Source organism: Microcaecilia unicolor, chromosome 4 (assembly GCF_901765095.1).
Source record: "Microcaecilia unicolor chromosome 4, aMicUni1.1, whole genome shotgun sequence".
In the NCBI taxonomy this organism is placed as follows: domain Eukaryota; kingdom Metazoa; phylum Chordata; class Amphibia; order Gymnophiona; family Siphonopidae; genus Microcaecilia; species Microcaecilia unicolor.
This window is the reverse complement of record NC_044034.1, coordinates 191333307-191354730: the sequence shown is the minus strand read 5'-3', so window position 1 is coordinate 191354730 and position 21424 is coordinate 191333307. Positions and strand designations below refer to the sequence as shown.

At 44.4% G+C, this 21424-nt stretch overlaps 1 protein-coding gene across 6 annotated transcripts in view; it reads left to right on the top strand.

The window, feature by feature from the left end:
• Window positions 1-21424, top strand: part of USH1C (USH1 protein network component harmonin) — a 420974-nt gene that overhangs the window by 81066 nt on the left and 318484 nt on the right. For all 6 annotated transcript variants that reach the window (XM_030201080.1, XM_030201079.1, XM_030201078.1 and 3 more), the window contains exons 5-7: window positions 6814-6922; window positions 7031-7055; window positions 10142-10199. In XM_030201080.1, coding sequence (XP_030056940.1) covers window positions 6814-6922; window positions 7031-7055; window positions 10142-10199 — 192 coding nt within the window. The remainder of the gene's footprint in view (window positions 1-6813; window positions 6923-7030; window positions 7056-10141; window positions 10200-21424) is intronic.

The window sequence follows — 21424 nt, the reverse complement described above, 5'->3', positions numbered from 1 at the left end:
AATTGCACATGCAAATCAGTAACATGCCTAAATTTGTGCAGACAATTTTGTCAACCTTTATAGAATCAGGGGATGGCGCCTAGATTTGCATGCCAAAATTTGGGCCTGCTCCCGAGATATGTATGCAAATTAATTGGTGTTATTTGGCACCCATTAAGACTTTCATGTGCACCTAGCTACGTGCTATTCTATAAGGCATGTAACTCCAAAGTGGGCGTGGCCATGGGAGAGTTACATGCATTGTTACAGAATACTGCCTCAGCGTGCTTTAAGCAATATTCTTGGTGCTGTGCTTGATTTGGCAATGATAGCTTTCTAGCTACAAGATTGCACAACTGAAAATTTATCCACAATTGACACAGATACATTACTACTACTACTTATCATTTCTATAGCGCTACTAGATGTACGCAGCGCTGTACACTTGAATATGAAGAGACAGTCCCTGCTCGACAGAGTTGTAGTCTAATTAGGACAGACAAATAGGACAAACAAGAGATAAGGGAATATTAAAGTGAGTAACATAGAGAGGCATAATCGAACAGCGCCAGCCAAATAGCTGGCCGGCCATCTTCGGGGCAGGCGCCATAAGTGGGCGGAGCCAACCGTATTTTAAAAAAAGATGGCCGGCTATCTTTTTTTCCGCTGATACGGTTGGGCCCGGCCAAATGTCAGAGTTCGCCAGGTTTGGGATGGCCGGCATCGGTTTTCGTCCATAATGGAAAATAATGCCGGCGATCTCAAACCCGGCCAAATCCAAGGCATTTGGTTGTGGAAGGAGCCAGGATTTGTAGTGCACTGGTCCCCCTGACATGCCAGGACACCAACCGGGCACCCGAGGGGGCACTTCTAAAAATTAAAAAATAAAAATAGCTCCCAGGTGCATAACTCCTTCACCTTGAGTGCTGAGCCCCCCAAATCTCCCCCAAAACCCACTCCCCACAACTCTACACCATTACCATAGCCCTTATGGGTGAAGGGGGGCACCTACATGTGGGTACAGTGGGTTTTGGAGGGCTCCCATTTACCACCACAAGTGTAACAGATAAGGGGAGGGGGGATGGGCCTGGGACCACCTGTCTGAAGTGCACTGCACCCACTAAACACTGCTCCAGGGACCTGCATACTGCTGTCATGGAGCTGGGTATGACATTTCAGGCTGGCATAGTGGCTGGCGAAAAAAATGTTTTTTAATTTCTTGGGGGGGGGGGGGTGGTAGGAGGGGGGAGTAAGGGAAATCATACCTGCTTTCCTCCAGTGGTCATTTGGTGAGTTGGGGCTCCTTTTTGAAGCTTGGTCGTGAAAAAAAAGGGACCAAGTACAGCCGGCGAAATGCTCTACAAGCCTGGCTTTTTTTTTTTCATTATTGGGCGAAGCCGGCCATCTCGTGAGCATGCCCCATCCCGCCCCCGTCCCGCCTTCACTACCCTACCGACACGCCCCCTTGATGTTTCACCGGCTCCGCGACGGAAAGCAGTTGAACCCATCCAAAATCGGCTTTCGATTATACCGATTTGGCTGGGTTCAGGAGATCGCCGGCCATCTCCCGATTTGTGTTGGAAGATGGCCGGCGATCACTTTCGAAAATGAGCTGGATAGTAACATAATAGATGACGGCAGAAAAAGACCTGCACGGTCCATCCAGTCTGTCCAACAAGATAAACTCATATGTGCTACTTTTTGTGTATACCTTAACTTGATTTGTATCTGCCATTTTCAGGGCACAGACCGTAGAAGTCTTGCCCAGCACTAGCCCCGCTTCCCACCCCCACCTCTGCCACCCAATCTCGTCTAAGCTTCTGAGGATCCATTCCTTCTGAACAAGATTCCTTTATGTTTATCCCACGCATGTTTGAATTCCGTTACCTTTTTCATCTCCACCACCTCCCGCGGGAGGGCATTCCAAGTATCCACCACTCTCTCCTTGAAAAAATACTTCCTGACATTTTTCTTGAGTCTGCCCCCCTTCAATCTCATTTTATGTCCTCTAGTTCTACCGCCTTCCCATCTCCAGAAAAGGTTCGTTTCTGGATTAAAATATTTGAATGTCTGTATCATATCACCCCTGTTTCTCCTTTCCTCCACCCCTGTTTCTCCTTTCCTCCAGGGTATGCATGTTCAGGTCAGCAAGTCTCTCCTCATACGTCTTGTAACGCAAATCCCATACCATTCTCGTAGCTTTTCTTTGCACCGCTTGAATTCTTTTTACATCCTTAGCAAGATACGGCCTCCAAAACTGAACACAATACTCCAGGTGGAGCCTCACCAACGACTTATATAAACCTCTTTTCTTCTGCTGGTCACACCTCTCTATACAGCCTAGCAACCTTCTAGTTACGGCCATCGCCTTGTCACCTGTTTTGTCGCCTTCAGATCCTCAGATACTATCACCCCAAGATCCCTCTCCCCATCCGTACATATCAGACTCTCACCGCCTAACACATACTTCTCCCGTGGATTTCTACTCCCTAAGTGCATCACTTTGCATTTCTTCGCATTGAATTTTAATTGCCAAACCTTAGACCATTCTTCTAGCTTCCGCAGATCCTTTTTCATGTTTTCCACTCCCTCCCGGGTGTCCACTCTGTTACAAATCTTAGTATCATCCGCAAAAAGGCAAACTTTACCTTCTAACCCTTCGGCAATGTCACTCACAAATATATTGAACAGAATCGGCCCCAGTACCAATCCCTGAGGCACTCCACTACTCACCTTGCCCTCCTCTGAGCGAATTCCATTAACCACCACCCTCTGGCGTCTGTCCATCAACCAGTTCCTAATCCAGTTCACCACGTCGGGTCCTATCTTCAGCCCGTCCAGTTTGTTCAAGAGCCTCCTGTGGGGAACTGTGTCAAAAGCTTTGCTGAAATCTAAGTAGATTGTCTGTAGCACGTCCCTGATTCATTTCTCCAGTCACCCAGTCAAAGAATTCAATGAGATTCGTTTGGCACGATTTACCTTTGGTAAAACCATGTTGTCTCGGATCTTGCAATTTATTGGCTTCCAGGAAATTCACTATCATTTCCTTCAGCATCGCTTCCATTACTTTTCCAATAACCGAAGTGAGGCTTACCAGCCTGTAGTTTCCAGCTTCTTCCCTATCACCACTTTTGTGAAGAGGGACCACATCCACCGTTCTCCAATCCCATGGAACCTCTCCCGTCTCCAACGATTTATTAAACAAATCTTTAAGAGGACCCGCCAGAACCTCTCTGAGCTCCCTCAATATTCTGGGGTAGATCCCGTCCAGTCCCACGGCTTTGTCCACCTTTAGCTTTTCAAGTTGTTCATACACACTCTCTTCCGTGAAGGGTGCTCTATCCACTCAATTCTCATTTGTACTTTTGCCAATCGCAGTCCTCCAGGATTTTCGTCTGTGAAAACAGAACAAAAGTATCTATTTAGCAAATTTGCTTTTTCTTCATTATCTACATAGTGGTTCGCAGCATCTTTCAGTCTCACAATTCCATTTTTAGTCTTCCTCCTTTCACTAATATACCTGAAGAAATTTTTGTCACCCCTCCTTACATTTCTAGCCATTTTTTCTTCCGCTTGCGCTTTTGCCAGATGTATCTCTTTCTTGGCTTCTTTCAGTTTCATCCATTATTCCTCTCCGTGTTCCTCTTCTTGAGTTTTTCTGTATTTCTGGAACGCCAACTCTTTGGCCTTTATTTTCTCGGCCACTTGCTTGGAGAACCGTATCGGTTTCCTTTTTCTCTTGCTTTTATTTACTCTCCTTACATAAAGGTTTGTGGCCCTATTTATAGCTTCTTTCAGCTTGGACCACTGTCCTTCCACTTCTCGTTCGTCCTCCCAGCCCATCAGCTCCTTCCTCAGGTATTCCCCCATTTTACTAAAGTCAGCATGCTTGAAATCCAGGACTTTGAGTTTTGAGTGGCCGTCCTCCACTTCAGCTGTCATATCAAACCAAACCGTTTGATGGTCACTGCTGCCCAGGTGGGCACCCACTCGGACATTTGACACACTATCCCCATTTGTGAGCACCAGATCCAGCGTCACTCCCTCCATTGTGGGTTCCATCACCATTTGTCTGAGCAGGGCACTTTGAAAAGCATCCACTATCTCTCTACTTCTTTCCGATTTTGCAGATGAAACCTTCCAATCTACCTCCGGCAGATTGAAATCTTCCATCAACAGAACCTCTCTCTTCTTTCCCAACTTTTGAATATCTACAATCAGATCTTTATCTGGTTCCTCCAATTGTATTGGGGGTCTGTATACAACACCCACGTGGACTGAGGTTCTATCATCTCTTTTTAAAGTGATCCATATTGCTTCTTCCTTTCCCAGGTCCCTGTCATTTCAGTTGCAGCAATATCATTTCTCACATACAGATCTACTCTTCCACCTTTACGACCATCTCTATCCTTCCTAAATAGATTATAAACTGGTATGTTTGCATCCCATTCATGGGAACCATTTTGCCACGGTGATTGCAACAACATCCAAGTCTGCCTCCAACATCAGGGCTTGAAGGTCATGAACTTTATTGCTTAGACAGCAAGCATTTGTGGTCATCGCTTTCCATCTAAATTTCCTGGTATGTGTTTCAACATTTTTATTTTTCTTACATTTGTACTCCGCGCTTTCCCACTCATGGCAGGCTCAATGCGACTTACATGGGGCAATGGAGGGTTAAGTGACCTGCCCAGAGTCACAAGGAGCTGCCTGTGCCTGAAGTAGGAATCAAACTCAGTTCCTCAGTTCCCCAGGACCAAAGTCCACCACCCTAACCACTAGGCCACTCCTCCACATCCTTGCAAGATACCTTATCCCAAACCATGCTCTTTTGAGCGACTGTCGGCCTTCCCCCCATTTCTAGTTTAAAAGCTGCTCTATCTCCTTTTTAAATGCCAATGCCAGTAGCCTGGTCCCACCCTGGTTAAGGTGGAGCCCATCCTTTTGGAATAGGCTCCCCCTTCCCCAGAATGTTGCCCAGTTCCTAACAAATCTAAAACCCTCCTCCCTGCACCATCGTCTCATCCATGCATTGAGACTCCGGAGCTCTGCCTGTCTCTTTGGCCCTGCGTGTGGAACAGGTAGCATTTCAGAAAATGCTACCCTAGAGGATCTGGATTTGAGCTTTCTACCTAAGAGCCTAAATTTGGCTTCCAGAACCTCTCTCCCACATTTTCCTACGTCATTGGTACCCACGTGCACCAAGACAGCTGACTCCTCCCCAGCACTATCTAAAATCCTATCTAGGTGATGCGTGAGGTCCTCAATCTTTGCACCAAGCAGGCAAGTCACCAGGCTATCCTCACGTCCACCAGCCACCCAGCTATCTATATGCCTAATGATCGAATCACCAACTACAACGGCTGTCTTAACCTTTCCCTCCCGGGCAGCACTTGGAGACATATCCTCGGTGCGAGAGGATAGTACATCCCCTGGTGGGCAGGTCCTGGCTACAGAAGTACTTCCTACTTCACCAGGGTGATGCTCTCCTTCTAGGTGACCTCCCTCCTCCAAGGTAGCACAAGGGCTACCAGACAGGAGGTGGGACTTCTCTACAACATCCCTGTAGGTCTCCTCTATGTACCTCTCTGTCTCCCTCAGCTCCACCAAGTCTGCTACTGTAGCCTCATGAGAACGGACACGTTCTCTAAGAGCTAGGCGCTCTTTGCATCAGGCACACACATATGACATCTCACCAACTGGGAAATAATCATACATGCGACACTCAATGCAAAAGACTGGATAGCACCCCTCTCACTGCTGGACTGCTGACTCCATCTTAGTGTTTTTGAGTTTTTCAATAATTTAAAACTTGCTACAGTATTAGTATCATCCACTCCCTCGTTACCTGTCGCCTTGACTACTGCAACCTGCTCCTCACTGGTCTCCCACTTAGCCACCTATCCCCCCTTCAGTCCGTTCAGAACTCTGCCGCACGTCTTATCTTCCGCCTGAACCGATACACTCATACCACCCCTCTCCTCAAGTCACTTCATTGGCTTCCGATCAGGTACCGCATTCAATTCAAGCTTCTGCTACTAACCTACAAATGTACTCGATCTACAGCCCCTCCTTACCTCTCAACCCTCATCTCCTCTTACGTTCCTACCCGTACCCTCCGCTCTCAAAACAAATCCCTCCTTTCAGTACCCTTCTCCACCACCGCCAACTCCAGACTCTGCCCTTTTTCCCTCGCCTCACCCCACGCTTGGAACAAACTCCCCGAGCCCATACGTCAAGCCCCCTCCCTGCCCATCTTCAAATCTCTGCTTAAAGCCCACCTCTTCAATGTCGCCTTCGGCACCTAACCTCTACACCTCTGCCCAGGAAACCTAGACTGCCCAACTTGACATTTCGTTACTTAGATTGTAAGCTCCTTTGAGCAGGGACCGTCCTTCTTTGTTTATTTTGTACAGCGCTGCGTAACCCTAGTAGCGCTCTAGAAATGTTAAGTAGTAGTAGTATTAAGGATATTAGCCTAATATAAATGTGTCTTGCACAACTACAACTACGAGTAGGGGTCATGTTTCCTTAGGGGAAAAGAATTTGGGCTATCATTGAGACGTGTTATTTTACCACTAACCCATGCTGTTTTACTACAGGACCCATTTTCTCAATGAGACCTAGTTACTAATAACTGGGGTTAACAGTAAAAACACATCTTAAAGTAGCCCACATTAATAACTTCCCCTCTAAATTCTAAATAGTTTTCAGGTACAAGAAATTGTGCATGATCCATTTTCCTTTTTTATATTTAGACAAAATTATTTTCAAGGCTCCAGCAATAATGAGGTTCTGTTCACCCCATGTAGCCCTTTTTTCTTTCCTATGCAGATTGGAGATGAGATAGTTCGAATAAATGGATATTCCATCTCTTTATGTACTCATGAGGAAGTAATTAATCTTATCAGCTCAAAGAAAACGGTCTCTATCAAAGTGAGACGTAAGTCATGTAGAATGCTCTGTATATTGCTAACTGTTGCAACACCCTTAATTTTTCACATTCTTATAGAATAAATAGTTTATTACATGTACTTCCTTTGTATTTCAGATGTGGGCATGATACCTGTCAAAAGGTAAGTGAGATGCTTGACATTTATATTTGCCCCATTTTACTAGTATTACTATTTGTTTATTGCCTTCTTACTCTTAACGGGGGAGCTGTTTATTGCAATAAATGTCATGCATAAATACAACTTACATCATATTGAACATGGTTTGCTCCCCAGTCCAGATGGACACCTCTGTTAAAAATTCTCCTTTCCCTTTCCCTTCCCAGATGTACACAAGTTATTCAAACTCTGCTGGATTCTATATACTGCACCTTTAATTTCCACATAGAAATCAAAGCCTATTCTATAACAATTCACATAACTTAATTGGCTAACTAGCTAGGCATATTCTGTAATGTGGTGTGCGTAAATTCTAAGTCGCTTAGTTGAAAAGCTGGTGTAATCATAGGCATTTCTAAAATCTATGCACATTGTTATACCTGCTCTGCGCCTAATTTAGGCATCAGGATTTACACCAATTAAAACGTGACGTAAATGGCTGTGACTAAATTTGATCTCATAGATAGGCACTCAGCATAATTCTATATATTGTGTGGATATTTAAGCCTATTCTATAAAATTTAGGCATACTTTAGAGAATATGCCTAGGTGTATTTTTTTTCCATGTGGAATGTTCAGGCACTATATATAAAATCTAGCCCACTGTGTATATTTTCAAAGGAGCTTTGCACAGTGCTTAGGCTCTTACTATTTTAAATCTGAAAACCTCAACTGGATCAGAATCAGGTCACAGCTCTCTCCATTCTAACTTAAAGTTCCTTTTATCTTCTTTGCAGTTTTAACACTGCTCCAAAGTTTGCAAATAGCACTAGCTCTCTAAATATTCTGGGAGTTCCACCATATAATGGTGAATTTTGTGAATATCTATGATAGGGCTATATTAAATATTTGTATTCAGTTCAATTTGGCCCCGAATGCGTTATTCATATTTGGCCAAATAGTGATTTAAATTTAAATACAAGTAATCCAAGCATCTACTGTGCTAAATCCTTGTGAAATAAACACTTGATTTCTGATTTCACATTACTTCTTTTATTATTTGTTATGTTCAAGCTTAATGCCCATTATTTGTATTCAGCTGAATACATAGTAACATAGTAGATGACGGCAGAAAAAAGACCTGCATGGTCCATCCAGTCTGCCCAACAAGACAACTCATGTGTGCTACTTTGTGTGTATACCCTACTTTGATTTGTACCTGTGCTCTTCAGGGCACAGACCGTATAAGTCTGCCCAGCACTATCCCCGCCTCCCAACCACCAGCCCCGCCTCCCACCACCGCCTCTGGCACAGACCGTATAAGTCTGCCCAGCACTATCCCTGCCTCCCAACCTCCAGTCCCGCCGCCCACCACCGGCTCTGCCACCCAATCTCGGCTAAGCTCCTGAGGATCCATTCCTTCTGAACAGGATTCCTTTATGTTTATCCCACGCATGTTTGAATTCCGTTACCGTTTTCATCTCCACCAGTGCGGGAGGGCATTCCAAGCATCCACCACTCTCTCCGTGAAGAAATACTTCCTGACATTTTTCTTGAGTCTGCCCCCCCTTCAATCTCATTTCATGTCCTCTCGTTCTACCGCCTTCGTATCTCCGGAAAAGGTTCGTTTGCGGATTAATACCTTTCAAATATTTGAACGTCTGTATCATATCACCCCTGTTTCTCTTTTCCTCCAGGGTATACATGTTCAGGTCAGCAAGTCTCTCCTCATACGTCTTGTAATGCAAATCCCATACCATTCTCGTAGCTTTTCTTTGCACCGCTTCGATTCTTTTTACATCCTTAGCAAGATACGGCCTCCAAAATTGAACACAATACTCCAGATGGGGCCTCACCAATGACTTATACAGGGGCATCAACACTCCCTTTCTTCTGCTGGTCACACCTCTCTCTATACAGCCACCGCCTTGTCACACTGTTTCGTCGCCTTCAAATCCTCAGATACTATCACCCCAAGATCCCCATCCGTACCTATCAGACTCTCGCCGCCTAACACATACATCTCCCGTGGATTTCTATTCCCTAAGTGCATCACTTTGCATTTCTTGGCATTGAATTTTAATTGCCAAATCTTAGACCATTCTTCTAGCTGCTTCAGATCCTTTTTCATGTTTTCCACTCCCTCCGGGGTGTCCACTCTGTTACAGCTCTTAGTATCATCCGCAAATAGGCAAACTTTACCTTCTAACCCTTCGGCAAGGTCACTCACAATATTTTTCATTATTCATATTTGGCCAAATAGTAAAATATGCTATTCGGTACAGCTCTAATCTTTGAGGGATGATTTGAAGAGCCAGCATTTTCTCTGTTTAATATTTCTTAAATGAAAAGTCTATTAGCCATTATTAAGATGGACTTGGGAAAATCCACTGCTTATTTCAAGATGAGCAGCATAAAATCTGTTTTACTTGGGATCTTGCCAGATATTTGAACTTCGATTGGCCACTGTTGGAAACTTGATGGACCTTCGGTCTGTCCCATTATTTCAATGCTTATGTTCTTATTCAGCCAGTGGTGGTCAGCATTTTTGGCCACCACAGGCCTTATTCCTAGATATTCAATGTGGCTGGATAATGCTTATGCAGTTATATTCAGCATGTAACCACATAAATTGAACCACATAAAGATAGGACAGCTTTTTATGCAGCCCAATTTATACAATTATCTAATGTGGTTAAGTGCTGAATATCAGCACTTAACTGCATAAGTGATGATTCCGCCCCAAGACTGCCCACAATCCACATGCCCTGGACAAGCGATTTAAATGGTCTGGAGCCTCTCCTGGCCGTTTAAATCTCTTTGAATATTGGGCAGTCTGTGTTTAATAGCATCATACAGTGGGAAAAGTGATTATACTAAAAAGTCATGAGGGGGTGGGTACAGTATATTTACAAAACTGTTGGGCTGCTATCCTAACCTAACCTATTGCTTTATGTCTAATAAATGAGGCCATAGCAATGAGACCCAATAAAATACAGACTGAGATTCAAATTATATTGCTAAATCTAATTGCTACATTGTTTTGAATACATACTGGCAACTGTGTGTTATTAATGAATTGGCATTGTAAACTGTGTTGTAACCTGCAGCTCTGCTGATGAACCTTTGAAATGGCAATATGCAGATCAGTTTGTGTCCGAAGCTGGGGTAAGGCATGACATTTTTTATTTATCACATTGACATGCAGATCATCAGAACTGTTTTTTATCAAGCTTCCTCAGAAACATATATGAGCTGGGTATTGTTTAGGAAGTGGCAGAGGGGAAAAAAACAATGTATAGTCTAAAGCAAAGCTTCCAAAGTCTGTCATGTAGCAGCTGGACCAAGAAGGGAGCAGCAGAATCAGTTATGCAATAGTTATTATTGTTAAAACATACAACAAGGCGGTATGTTGGCCTCTGGCTACATCAGGGTTACAGTAGAATCTATAAAAACATTTAGTATGGAATGCTGCCACGATTTGGTGTTTCTGCCAGGTACTTGTGACCTGGCTTGGCTACTGTTTGGAAAACCCAGTATGGTTACTCGTATGTTCTTATTTAAAAACAAACATATATCGCAAATACATTAATTATATGGATAAAACCAGATAAATAGTTTATGCATATATGTAACAGGCCAGATAAATAATTTCTGCATAAATGTAACAGGCCTGATATTCAGCCAACGGCGATCAGCATTTTACTGACCACCACCAGCATTATCCCTGGAAATTCAATATCAGGCCATGTCCAAGCTCCAGATTTGAATTTCTGGATATACAGGGCCAGCAAAAACAGCCAGTTAAGTACACATAACCAGCTATGGCGAACCTCATAAACATAGAACTGACTTTTATGTAGTCCTATTTATGTGGTTACCTTGGCAAGTTAAATGCTGACTCCGCCCCCAGAACGCCCCCCAAATAACCAGATTCGCGTTGGGTGTTAACCAGACATTTTCAGCAGCATTATCGAATTAAATGCCACTAAATATGCGTGGTTAGTCCTGGATAGGTAATTTAAACAGACAGGAGAATCTCCTGGCTGTTTAAATATCAGGCCTAAGAAATACTATATTTCTTGTGAGGGAGGGAGTGACGTAGGGGCAGGAAACACTCCATCACTAGTGTGGTTCAATCCACTTTTGGCAGATGGCGATAGTCTGCAGAGGTGGAGGCCGAGGCTGACTCAGTTCATCCACCTAGCAGCAGGTGGCACTAGGCTGCAGAGGCTGAACCTGAGTCAAGAGGGGCGGGGCTCAGGCCAGGAGAGAGCTAAAAGTCCTCGGGCAGTACAGATCAGAGAGGCCCTGATACAGAGGCTCCAGGTTAGGGTTACTGTATATCTGGTTTTACCCATACGTGTTCTCTTTTTGACGACACTGCAGGTCATCCGGGCGGGTTTTGCCAGCCTGCCTGTTCAGGTTTGCGGATAAATGGGTAGGCTTGCGGGCGGACAAGCAGGCAGGCCTCAGGGTGTCCTATCCTCTCCTCCCCTCCTTTACCTTATTATCATGCCCTGGTGGTCTAGTGGCCTCTTTGGGAGCCCCCTCTTTCCTGCTGATCTGTCTTGCTCCCGGCGCCTCTTCAAAATGGCTCCCGAGAGTTCAAGTAGCAGCCTCACGAGACTACTGCAGTAATTGGAGTTGGGTTCACATGGAAGGTATACAGATTATAAGTGAAGTATGTATTGAAGTGAGTCTGCTAGGAGTAGTCAATATGAGTACTTGCAAGTGTGAGTTAATGAAACTGGACTTCAGGATACCAAAGACCATGAAGATTCTTTCCGTCTGAAGTGAATGCCATCTGCATGTATGATACTAACATACTTTTGATACTTTTTGTTCACAATAGACTTTCCTTTTGGTTTACCTTATCTGCTGTATGTGTTTGTGAAGGGTCCAAGCCTGGCTGCTAGTCCACGTTATCACACAGCCATACTTCAATATATTGTTTTTTCAAGTGATTTGTATGTATATGTATTTTAAAAACTGTCTAATATTCTTTAATGTCAATAAATTTCTATCTATATAAATGTTTGCACTTCACTATGCAAAGAAGTACAGAGTGATGCACTTAGGGAGTAGAACTTCAAGGTTATGGTAGGAGATGAGGCAGATATGCACAGACAGGAAGAGAGACCTTGGAGTGATAGTATCTGAGGATCTGAAGGCAATGAAACAGTGTGACAAGGCAGTAACTCTGTTTTGTTGTGAGGCCATGGCCTGAAGCTTTGCTACAGCTTTTTCTTATGCTGTGTTCCTGTGGAGAACTGTCTCCAAGCCAGGGAGTCCTGAGGAGTAAAAGCTTGGCCTACAGCTTTTATTTATGCTGTGTTCCTGTGGAGAACCATCTTCAAGCCAGGGAGTCCTGAGGAGTAAAAGCTTGGCCTACAGCTTTTCCTTATGCTGTGTTCCTGTGAAGCCTGCTTTCAAGCTTGGGAGTCCTGAGGAGTAAAACTTGGCCTACAGCTTTCACCTTATGCTGTGTTCCAGTGGAAGTCCGCCTTCAAGCCAGGGAGTCCTGAGGAGTAAAGCTTTGCCTACAGCTTTCACCTATTTCTGTGTTCCTGTGAAGCCTGTTTTCAGACTTGGTAGTTCTGAGGAGTAATAGCTCTGCCTTCAACTTTCACCTTTGCTTAGGTCCAGTGAAGCCTGCTGCCAGGCCTGTGAGTCCAGAGCCTCCCGTGCCTCAGTTGAGATTCCAGTCACCCATTGTGAGTCCTTACTCACTGTATATAGCGAGTGGCGTTGTGCTATGTTTGGGACTGTGTGGGCTGGATGACGGGGAATGCTGCAGGTGCAGCTCCTGAGGTCATGTCATGAGGTATCTCCGAACGATGGAGCGGTGCTTGGAGCGCAGAGGGGTCCGCGTGGGCTGATCCTGGCCCTTGGGTGCGGTGTAGGGCCGTTGAGTCTTCTACCTTGGGAGCATCGGCTCAGGTTTGGCTTCTTTATCTTGCTTGCATTGGGAGCATCTGGCTCAGGCGCCTCAGTGACTGTTTGCTTGTCTTAAGTGACATCCCTTGTCTTCTGTGTGCGGAGTGACCAGCTCTTGCCTCCACCTGCTATGCAGGTCCACAAGAGACTTTCTTTTCTCTTTGTTTTGCTTCTGCTCCACTCTGGGTTTGAGGGAGCTTGCCACAGTTATTCCTTGGCTCTTCTGAGTGTACTGACAGAATGAACCCTTTCCTGAATCACTAGTGGTGTTTCCTCTGTCAGCCAAGTATTACCTGTTTGTCTTTGTCCCACTAGGGCGAGCCCTTTGCCTAGTCTTTTGTGTTCTACTGTATGCCATATATTTGCATTGCTCTGTTAGTATTGTGAAGCACAGCTAGGCTGCTTATCTTTGATTTCCCTATATAGCTAGGCTGTTCCACTTTACCTTTACTGTATACTTTATGCTTTGCATTGTGTTTGCTAGTATTCAGATGCGCAGCTAGGCTGCTTATGATACAGCAAGGCTGTTCTACTTTATCTTTATGGTATACTTTATGTTTTGCATTGTGTTTTATAGTATTGAGATGCACAGCTAGGCTGCTTATGATACAGCTAGGCTGTTCTACTTTACCTCATTCTATGTTTTACGTTTGCCTTGCTTCAGCTATTAGAGTGTAAGCTCTTTGAGAAGGGACTGTCTTTCTTCTATGTTTGTGCAGCGCTGCGTACGCCTTGTAGCGCTATAGAAATGCTTAGTAGTAGTAGTAGTAGTAGTAGCTGGGTTAGACTGTATAGCTAGGCTGCCTGTTTTCCTTTCTGTGCCATTTGGCTACTCTTTTAGCCCTGTGTTTTTGCTGCTAATAAAGCTTCCTCAGTTCATCTCATTTTGTGGTCTGGTCCAGTTCTTTGGAGCACTTAGTTCTGAGGGGACTTGGTCTACCCAGAGATGGTTGGGTGATTCTTACATGGCCACCTCTGGGCCAAGGGCTCACAAATGTCACACACGATTAATTTTAAATTTACTACTTTGTAGCTTCATCACATGCCCCCTAATCCTAGTAATTTTGGAAACAGTAAACAAATGGATTCACGTCTACCCGGTCCACTTCACTCATTATTTTATAGACCTCTATCATATCTCCCCTCAGCCGTCTCTTCTCCAAACTGAAGAGCCCTAGACGCTTCAGCCTTTCCTCATAGGGAAGTCATCCCATCCCTTTTATCATTTTCGTCGCCGTTCTCTGTACCTTTTCCAATTCCACTATATCTTTTTTGAGATGTGGTAACCAGAATTGAACACAAAATATTTGAGGTGCGGTCGCACCATGGACTGATATAAAGGCATTCTACCATCCTCACTTATTTTTTCCATTCCTTTCCTAATAATACCTAACATTATATTTGCTTTCTTAGCCGCCGCAGCACACTGAGCAGAGGATTTCAATGTATCATCAACAACAACGCCAAGATCCCTTTCTGGTCAATGACTACTAATGTGGAACCTTGCATTACATAGCTATATTTCAGGTTCCTCTTTCCCACATGCATCACTTTGCATTTGCTCACATTAAACGTCATCTGTCATTTAGAAGTTGTCCAGCTTATAATCGAACGAGAAAAACGCCCAAGTTCCGACCTAAATCGGGAGATGGACGTTTATCTCACAAAAACGAATAAAGCGGTATAATCGAAAGCCGATTTTTGGGCGTTTTCAACTGCACTCCGTCGCGGATGCGGACAAAGTTTATGGGGGCGTGTCAGAGGTGTGGCGAAGGCGGAACTGGGGCGTGGTTATCTGCCGAACAAAGATGGGCGCATTTCAGCGATAATGGGAAGAAAGTATGCGTTTTTAGCTAGAATTTAGGACACTTTTCCTGGACCCTGTTTTTTCACGAATAAGGCCCCAAAAAGTGCCCTAAATGACCAGATGACCACTGGAGGGAATCGGGGATGACCTCCCCTGACTCCCCCAGTGGTACCTAACCCGCTCCCACCACAAAAAAATGATGTTTCACACATTTTTATTTTCACCCTCAAATGTCATACCCAGCTCCCTGGCAGCAGTATGCAGGTCACTGGAGGAGTTGTTAGGGGGTGCAGTGGACTTCAGGCAGGTGGACCCAGGCCCATCCCCCCCTACCTGTTACAATTGTGCTGCTTAATGCTTATTAGTCGTCCAACCCCCCCAAACCCACTGTACCCACATGTAGGTGCCCCCCTTCACCCCTTAGGGCTATAGTAATGGTGTAGACTTGTGGGCAGTGGGTTTTGAGGGGGATTTGGGGGGCTCAATACACAAGGGAAGGGTGCTATGCACCTGGGAGCTCTTTGACCTTTTTTTTTGTTTTTGTAAAAGTGCCCCCTAGGGTGCCCGGTTGATGTCCTGGCATGTGAGGGGGACCAGTGCACTACGAATCCTGGCCCCTCCCACGAATAAATGTCTTGGATTTATTCGTTTTTGAGCTGGGCGCTTTCATTTTCTATTATCGCTGAAAAACAAAAACGCCCAGCTCACACATTGTTGAATAAAACATGGGCGTCTATTTTTTTCGAACATACGGTTCGGTCCGCCCCTTCACTGACCCGTTCTCGGAGATAAACGCCCATGGAGATAGGCGTTTTCGTTCAATTATGCCCCTCTAAGTCTCCCAGTCTAGTAAGGTCCTCTTGTAATTTTTCAGAATCCTCTCGTGATTTAACAGCGTTGAATAACTTTGTGAAGTCAGCAAATTTAATTACCTCACTAGTTACTCCCATCTCTAGATCATTTATAAATATGTTTAAAAGTAGTGGTCCCAGCACAGTCCCCTGAGGAACCCCACTATTGTTTATTTTCTCAGAATCTGTCTTTGCTAATCAGGCAGCGGAAGCAGTGGCCTGTCTCATCTCTCTGGGCAAAGTTACAAATGCCCTCCAAATATCTAGCTTTCCCAACCTTGAATCTGCTCATGGCAGTTCGGTACAGGCTCAGCCGTAGCTAAGTCTGTAATTAAAGAGGAACCCAGTTTTAATTAGTTAAAGAGATATAGTTTATTAGTATTAATTAGCATTGATACATTACCCAATAATGAGGATACCAGCAATTCAGTCAGTCATACAGTGGAACAGAATCACACATCAGCTCTCGGTGGTACTCTGTCTCTCTCCTCCATCAGCATCTGCATCTGCCTCTGCGTCTGCCTCTGTATCTGCGTCTTGCACCTCTCGGGGTGCTTCCTTTATACTGTCTCAACCCAATGGATTCCAATGGGATCCAGCTTTGTCAGCAGAACTTGCTATCCCTTATCAGTTGATAAGGAACCGATAAGGGTGACTTCATTAGTTCCCAGGTTCTAACTATACACAAAAGGGGTGCAAAGCACAGCTGGCGAGATGACTTCATCGGTCACTCTGCTCTTCTCAGCTATTCTCTGCTCCCCCCTCCCTCTGAGTACTCTCTAACTACGTACATCTACCCCTTTATCTACTTTCATTAACCCAAAACATCTTTCATGACTCTAAACCGATGCCAGTCCCAGGCATGTTTATAATAGCAAAAGACCCCCTCCCGTGCCAGCTCCCTGAGAACTCAGTTCAGCTTGTGCTGCAGAAAAATGTAGTTTGTATCAGAGATGACTTTGGATTTTTAAGAGAAGCCCAGCTCTTATTATGAGCCATTTGCTTGTAGAGGCCTAGCTCTTTAGCCTGAGCCATTGACCTGTATTTTACTGAGAGCAAGGGCGGCCATATATATACACTATCCACTCTTCTCCATTGAGAGTACTGACCATTTAACCCTACTCTCTGTTTTCTATCCTTTAACCAGTTTTTAATTCCTCCTATCTCACGACTCTCCAGTTTCCTCTGGAATCTTTCATGAGGTACTTTGGCAAATGCCTTTTGGAAATCCAGATACACAATATCAACCAGCTCGCCTTTATCCACATGTTTGTTCACCCCTTCAAAGAAATGTAATAGATTGGTGAGGCAAGATTTCCCTTCACTAAATCCATGTTGGCTTTGTCTTATTAATCCATGCTTTTGAATAAGCTCTGTAATTTTGTTCTTTATAATAGTCTCTACCATTTTGCCCGACACCGTTGTCAGGCTCAACGGTATATAATTTCCCAGATCCCCTCTGGAAACCTTTTAAAATATCGGTGTTACATGGGCTACCCTCCAATCTTCCGGTACCACTCTCTATTTTAATGATAAATTACATATTGCTAACAGTAGTTCCGCCAGTTCATTTTTCAATTATATCAGTACTCTGGGATGAATATCATCCGGTCCAGGAGATTTGCTAGTCTTCAATTTGTCAAATTGTCCCAATACATCCTCTAGGTTTATAGAGATTTCATTCAGTTTCTCCGACTCGTCAGCTTAGAATACCATTTCTGGCACCGGTATCTCTCCCAAATCTTCCTCGGTGAAGACTGAAGCAAAGAATTAATTTAGTCTCTCCACTATGGCTTTGTCTTCCCTGATCGCCCCTTTTACCCCTCGGTCATCTAGCGGTCCAACCGATTCTTTTGTCGGCTTCTTGCTTTTAATATACTTTAAAAAAAATGTTACTCTGTGTTTTTGCCTCCAGCGCAATCTTTTTTTCAAAGTTCCTCTTTGCTTTCCTTATCAGCGCTTGACATTCCAATGCTGTTTCTAATTATTTTCAGTTGGTTCCTTCTTCTATTTTCTGATGAATTTTCTTTTAGCTCTAATAGCTTCCTTCACCTCACTTTTTAACCATGCCGGCTGTCGTTTGGTCTTCCTCCCTCCTTTTTTAATACACAGAATATATTTGACCTGGGCTTCCAGGGTGGTATTTTTGAACAGCATCCACGCCTGATATAAATTTTTGACCCTTGCAGCTGCTCCTCTAAGTTTTTTTTTTTTTTTTTTTAATCATAGTCTCCTTTTTGAAAGTTAAACGCTAACGTATTGGATTTCCTGATTATACTTACTCCAAAGCCAATATCAAATCTGATCGTATTATGATCACAGTTATCAAGCATCATCACCATTACCTCCCTCACCAGATCATGTGCTCCACTAAGGACTAGGTCTAGAATGTTTCCTTCTCTTGTTGGCTCCTGTACCAGATGCTCCATAAAGCAATCCTTGATTTCATCAAGGAATTTTACCTCCCTAGCATGCCCTGATGTTACATTTACCCTGTCAATATCAGGTAATTGAAATCACCCATTATTATTGTGTTACCCAGTTTGTTAGCCTCCCTAATTTCCGATAACATTTCTACATCTGTCTGTTCATCCTGGCCAGGCGGACAGTAGTACACTTTTCCTTTTACAGTCCTTTTCCCCTTTACACATGGAATTTCAATCCATATGGATTCCAAGATGTGTTTTGTTTCCTGCAGAATTTTTAATCTATTTGATTCAAGGCCCTCCTTAACACACAATGCTACCCCTCCACCAATTCGTTCCACCCTGTCATAATTTGTACCCTGGTGACAGTGTCCCACTGGTTATCCTCCTTCTACCAGGTGTCAGAGATGTCTATTATATCTAATTTTTCATTTAGTGCAATATAACTCTTCCATCTTATTTCTTAGGCTTCTGGCATTCACATATAGTCATTTCAAATTATGTTTGTTGTTCCTTTTTACATGATTCTAGCAGAGGCGTAGCCAGGTTTTGATCGCAGGGGGAGCAGACTTTTACAAAATAGGAGCCGGTTGGTGTCAGCTAGACAACAGTGTCTGTGTTGTTGCTCAGGGTCTGAGGCGGGCAATGATTAATACAGGCTATCTCTGTTGCGTCCTGCCTACAAGGAAACAGTAAGTTACATCAGTAGGCAGGACACAGAAGAGGATCCTGGACTGGCCAGAGCAGGCAACCTGTCTTCTTAACTTCAAATAAAAATATTCAAATCGTGACCATCACCTCAGGAATAGCACACCCAGTCCTTCCACTGCTAGACACCTTGTTTAAATCAGATGGGCTTTTGTTTGTGTGGTGGCTCTACAGGATATGAAGAACACTAGTCTTGAGCATTTTTATCTTGGGTGACCTTTGGTGGACCTTGCCCCAGAGACTACTTTCAAATAGGGCTAGACACTTTGTGAAATAACACAAACCCCTGCAAAAAGACACCCACAACCTATACTGAAAACTTACCACACCAAAACAGCCCTAACCCACCTATGAAAAGACAATGCTATAAATATTACAGTGGGACCTAGAGAAGTGTTTCCCTAAGTGGTCCTGGAGTACCCCCTTGCCATTCAGGTTTTCAGGCTATCCACAATGAATCTGCATGAAAAAGATTTGCATGTAATGGAGGCAGTATATGCAAATCAATGTCATGCATATTTATTGTGGATATCCTGAAAACCTGACTGACAAGGGGGTACTCCAGGACTGCCCTAGAACACAAAACTTACCACACTATAACAGCCCTAAACCACCTATCAGAAGGCAGTGCTATATATATTACACTGGGCTCTGGAGCACCAATATATCTACTATTGGAAAACTGGAACAAGCTGCACTGTTACACATTTCTACACAGATACTACATGCTGGCAGAATCCTTCACCTCAGTCACACATGCAGAACATGGACAGACCCTCATCTATATAACATAAGAGTAGCCATACTGGGTCAGACCAATGGTCCACTTAGCCCAGTATCCTGTTTCCAATGTGGCTAACCCAGGTCACAAGCACCTGGCAGAAACCCAAATTGTGACAACATTCCATGCTACCAATCTAATGCAGAATAGGGAGCCACAAAAAAAAAAAAAAAGCAAAAATTGAAATAGAGACCCCCTGCCCAAGGAAGCCAGACTCTAAACAGTGCTATACTGGTAAAAAAAAGAGACAGAAATGCATTTTCTCTTGTACTTTGCAAAATAAAAATATAAAAAATGTACATTTTACAAAGCAGGTACATCTCAGTGCTTTCAAAGTAGTAAATAAAAATATTTTTTTCTACCTTTGTTGTCTGGGAAGTCTTTTTTTTCCATGTTCCATGAGTCAGCCTTATAAATTCTTTTCCAGGTTGACCTTTCCATTTCTTCTCTCGTCTCTTTCTTCTTCCTTCTCGTCTCTTTCTTCTTCTTCCTTTTCTTCTCTACATCTGTCTCCAAGTGCACCATCATTTTTTCCTCTGCACCACTATTTGTCCTGTCCAGCATCTCCCTTCTGTGTCCTTTGTCCCTATCCTGCCCCCAAGTTCAGCATCTGCCCTTCTGTGTCCCCATCTCACCCCCCCTTTTCAGCACAAGCCTACCTGGTCTCCTCATCTCCCCCTTTCTAGCATCTAGCATCTGCCGTCCTAGTGTCCCCACCTCTCACTTTTTCTAACATTGTCCTGTGTCCCCATCTTCCCAGCATTACCCCTGTTACCATCTTCCCCCTTTTCCAGCATTACCTCTTTGTCCCCATCTCACCCCTTTTTCACCATTGACCCCCATATCCCCCTTCCAGTGGTGCCCCCCTGTGTCCCTATCTCCTCCTCCTCTTTTCAGTAGTGTCCCTATCTCCTCTCCTTTCCAGTAGTGCCTTCTTTGTGTCCCTATCTACTCCCCCTTTTTCCAGTAGTGCCCCTCTATGTCCCTAACTCCTTCCCCTTTCCATTAGTGCCTTCTCTGTGTCCATATCTCCTCTTCCCCTTTCCAGTAGTGCCCTCTTTGTATCCCTATCTACTTCCCCTTTCCAGTAGTGCTCCTGTGTCCCTATCTCCTCCTTCCCTTTCCAGTAGTGCTCCTGTGTCCCTATCTCCTTCCCCTTTTCAGTAGTGCCTTCTCTGTGTCCACCCCCAATCAAGTATCACCCCATCTCTCTCTCTCTCCTACCTTACACAGCATAGTGTAGTCTCTGTCTCTCCCCCCCCCCCCCCCAATCAAGTATCACCCCATATCTCTCTCTACCTTTACTCGCTGTCTTTGCTACCCTCTGTCCTTCCACCCCAACATCCAGCGACATCCCCTTTTTCTCCCGATCATCTTCTTTTACAGCTTTCAAGTTCGGTGGAAGAGCAGTGAAATATTAATAGTAAAAACAAAGTGAAAGCATGCGCGGGGCCATTTTCCTGCATGCAATCGCCACCAACCTCAGCAAAAGCAACAACAGCTTCCAGAGCAGCAGCAGCATCACGGTTGGGAACTGGGCGGCAACAGCTCTGTGAGGAGGAGGGCCCAAACACTGAGAAGAACAAGAGCACTGAGGGAGGAAGGGAGGCGTGGTGAAAAACAAACAACCCCATGCGCTTCCTTGCCACAACCAATGCCTGCACGTCTCCCCTCCAGTCAGCCACTAAGATTGCGCTTGGGCGCTTGATCGCGACATGTCAACAGTGTGTCCAGAGGAAAAAGGGTGCTAAGAGAACCGGATGAACCATGAGTTGAAAAGTAGGGGAAAGGGCAAAGGGGGAGTGACTGGCAAAGCAGAGCAGCAGTGGGTGTATGCAGGAAAATGGTTCCGAGCGCTTTCACTTTGTTCTTACAGCTGA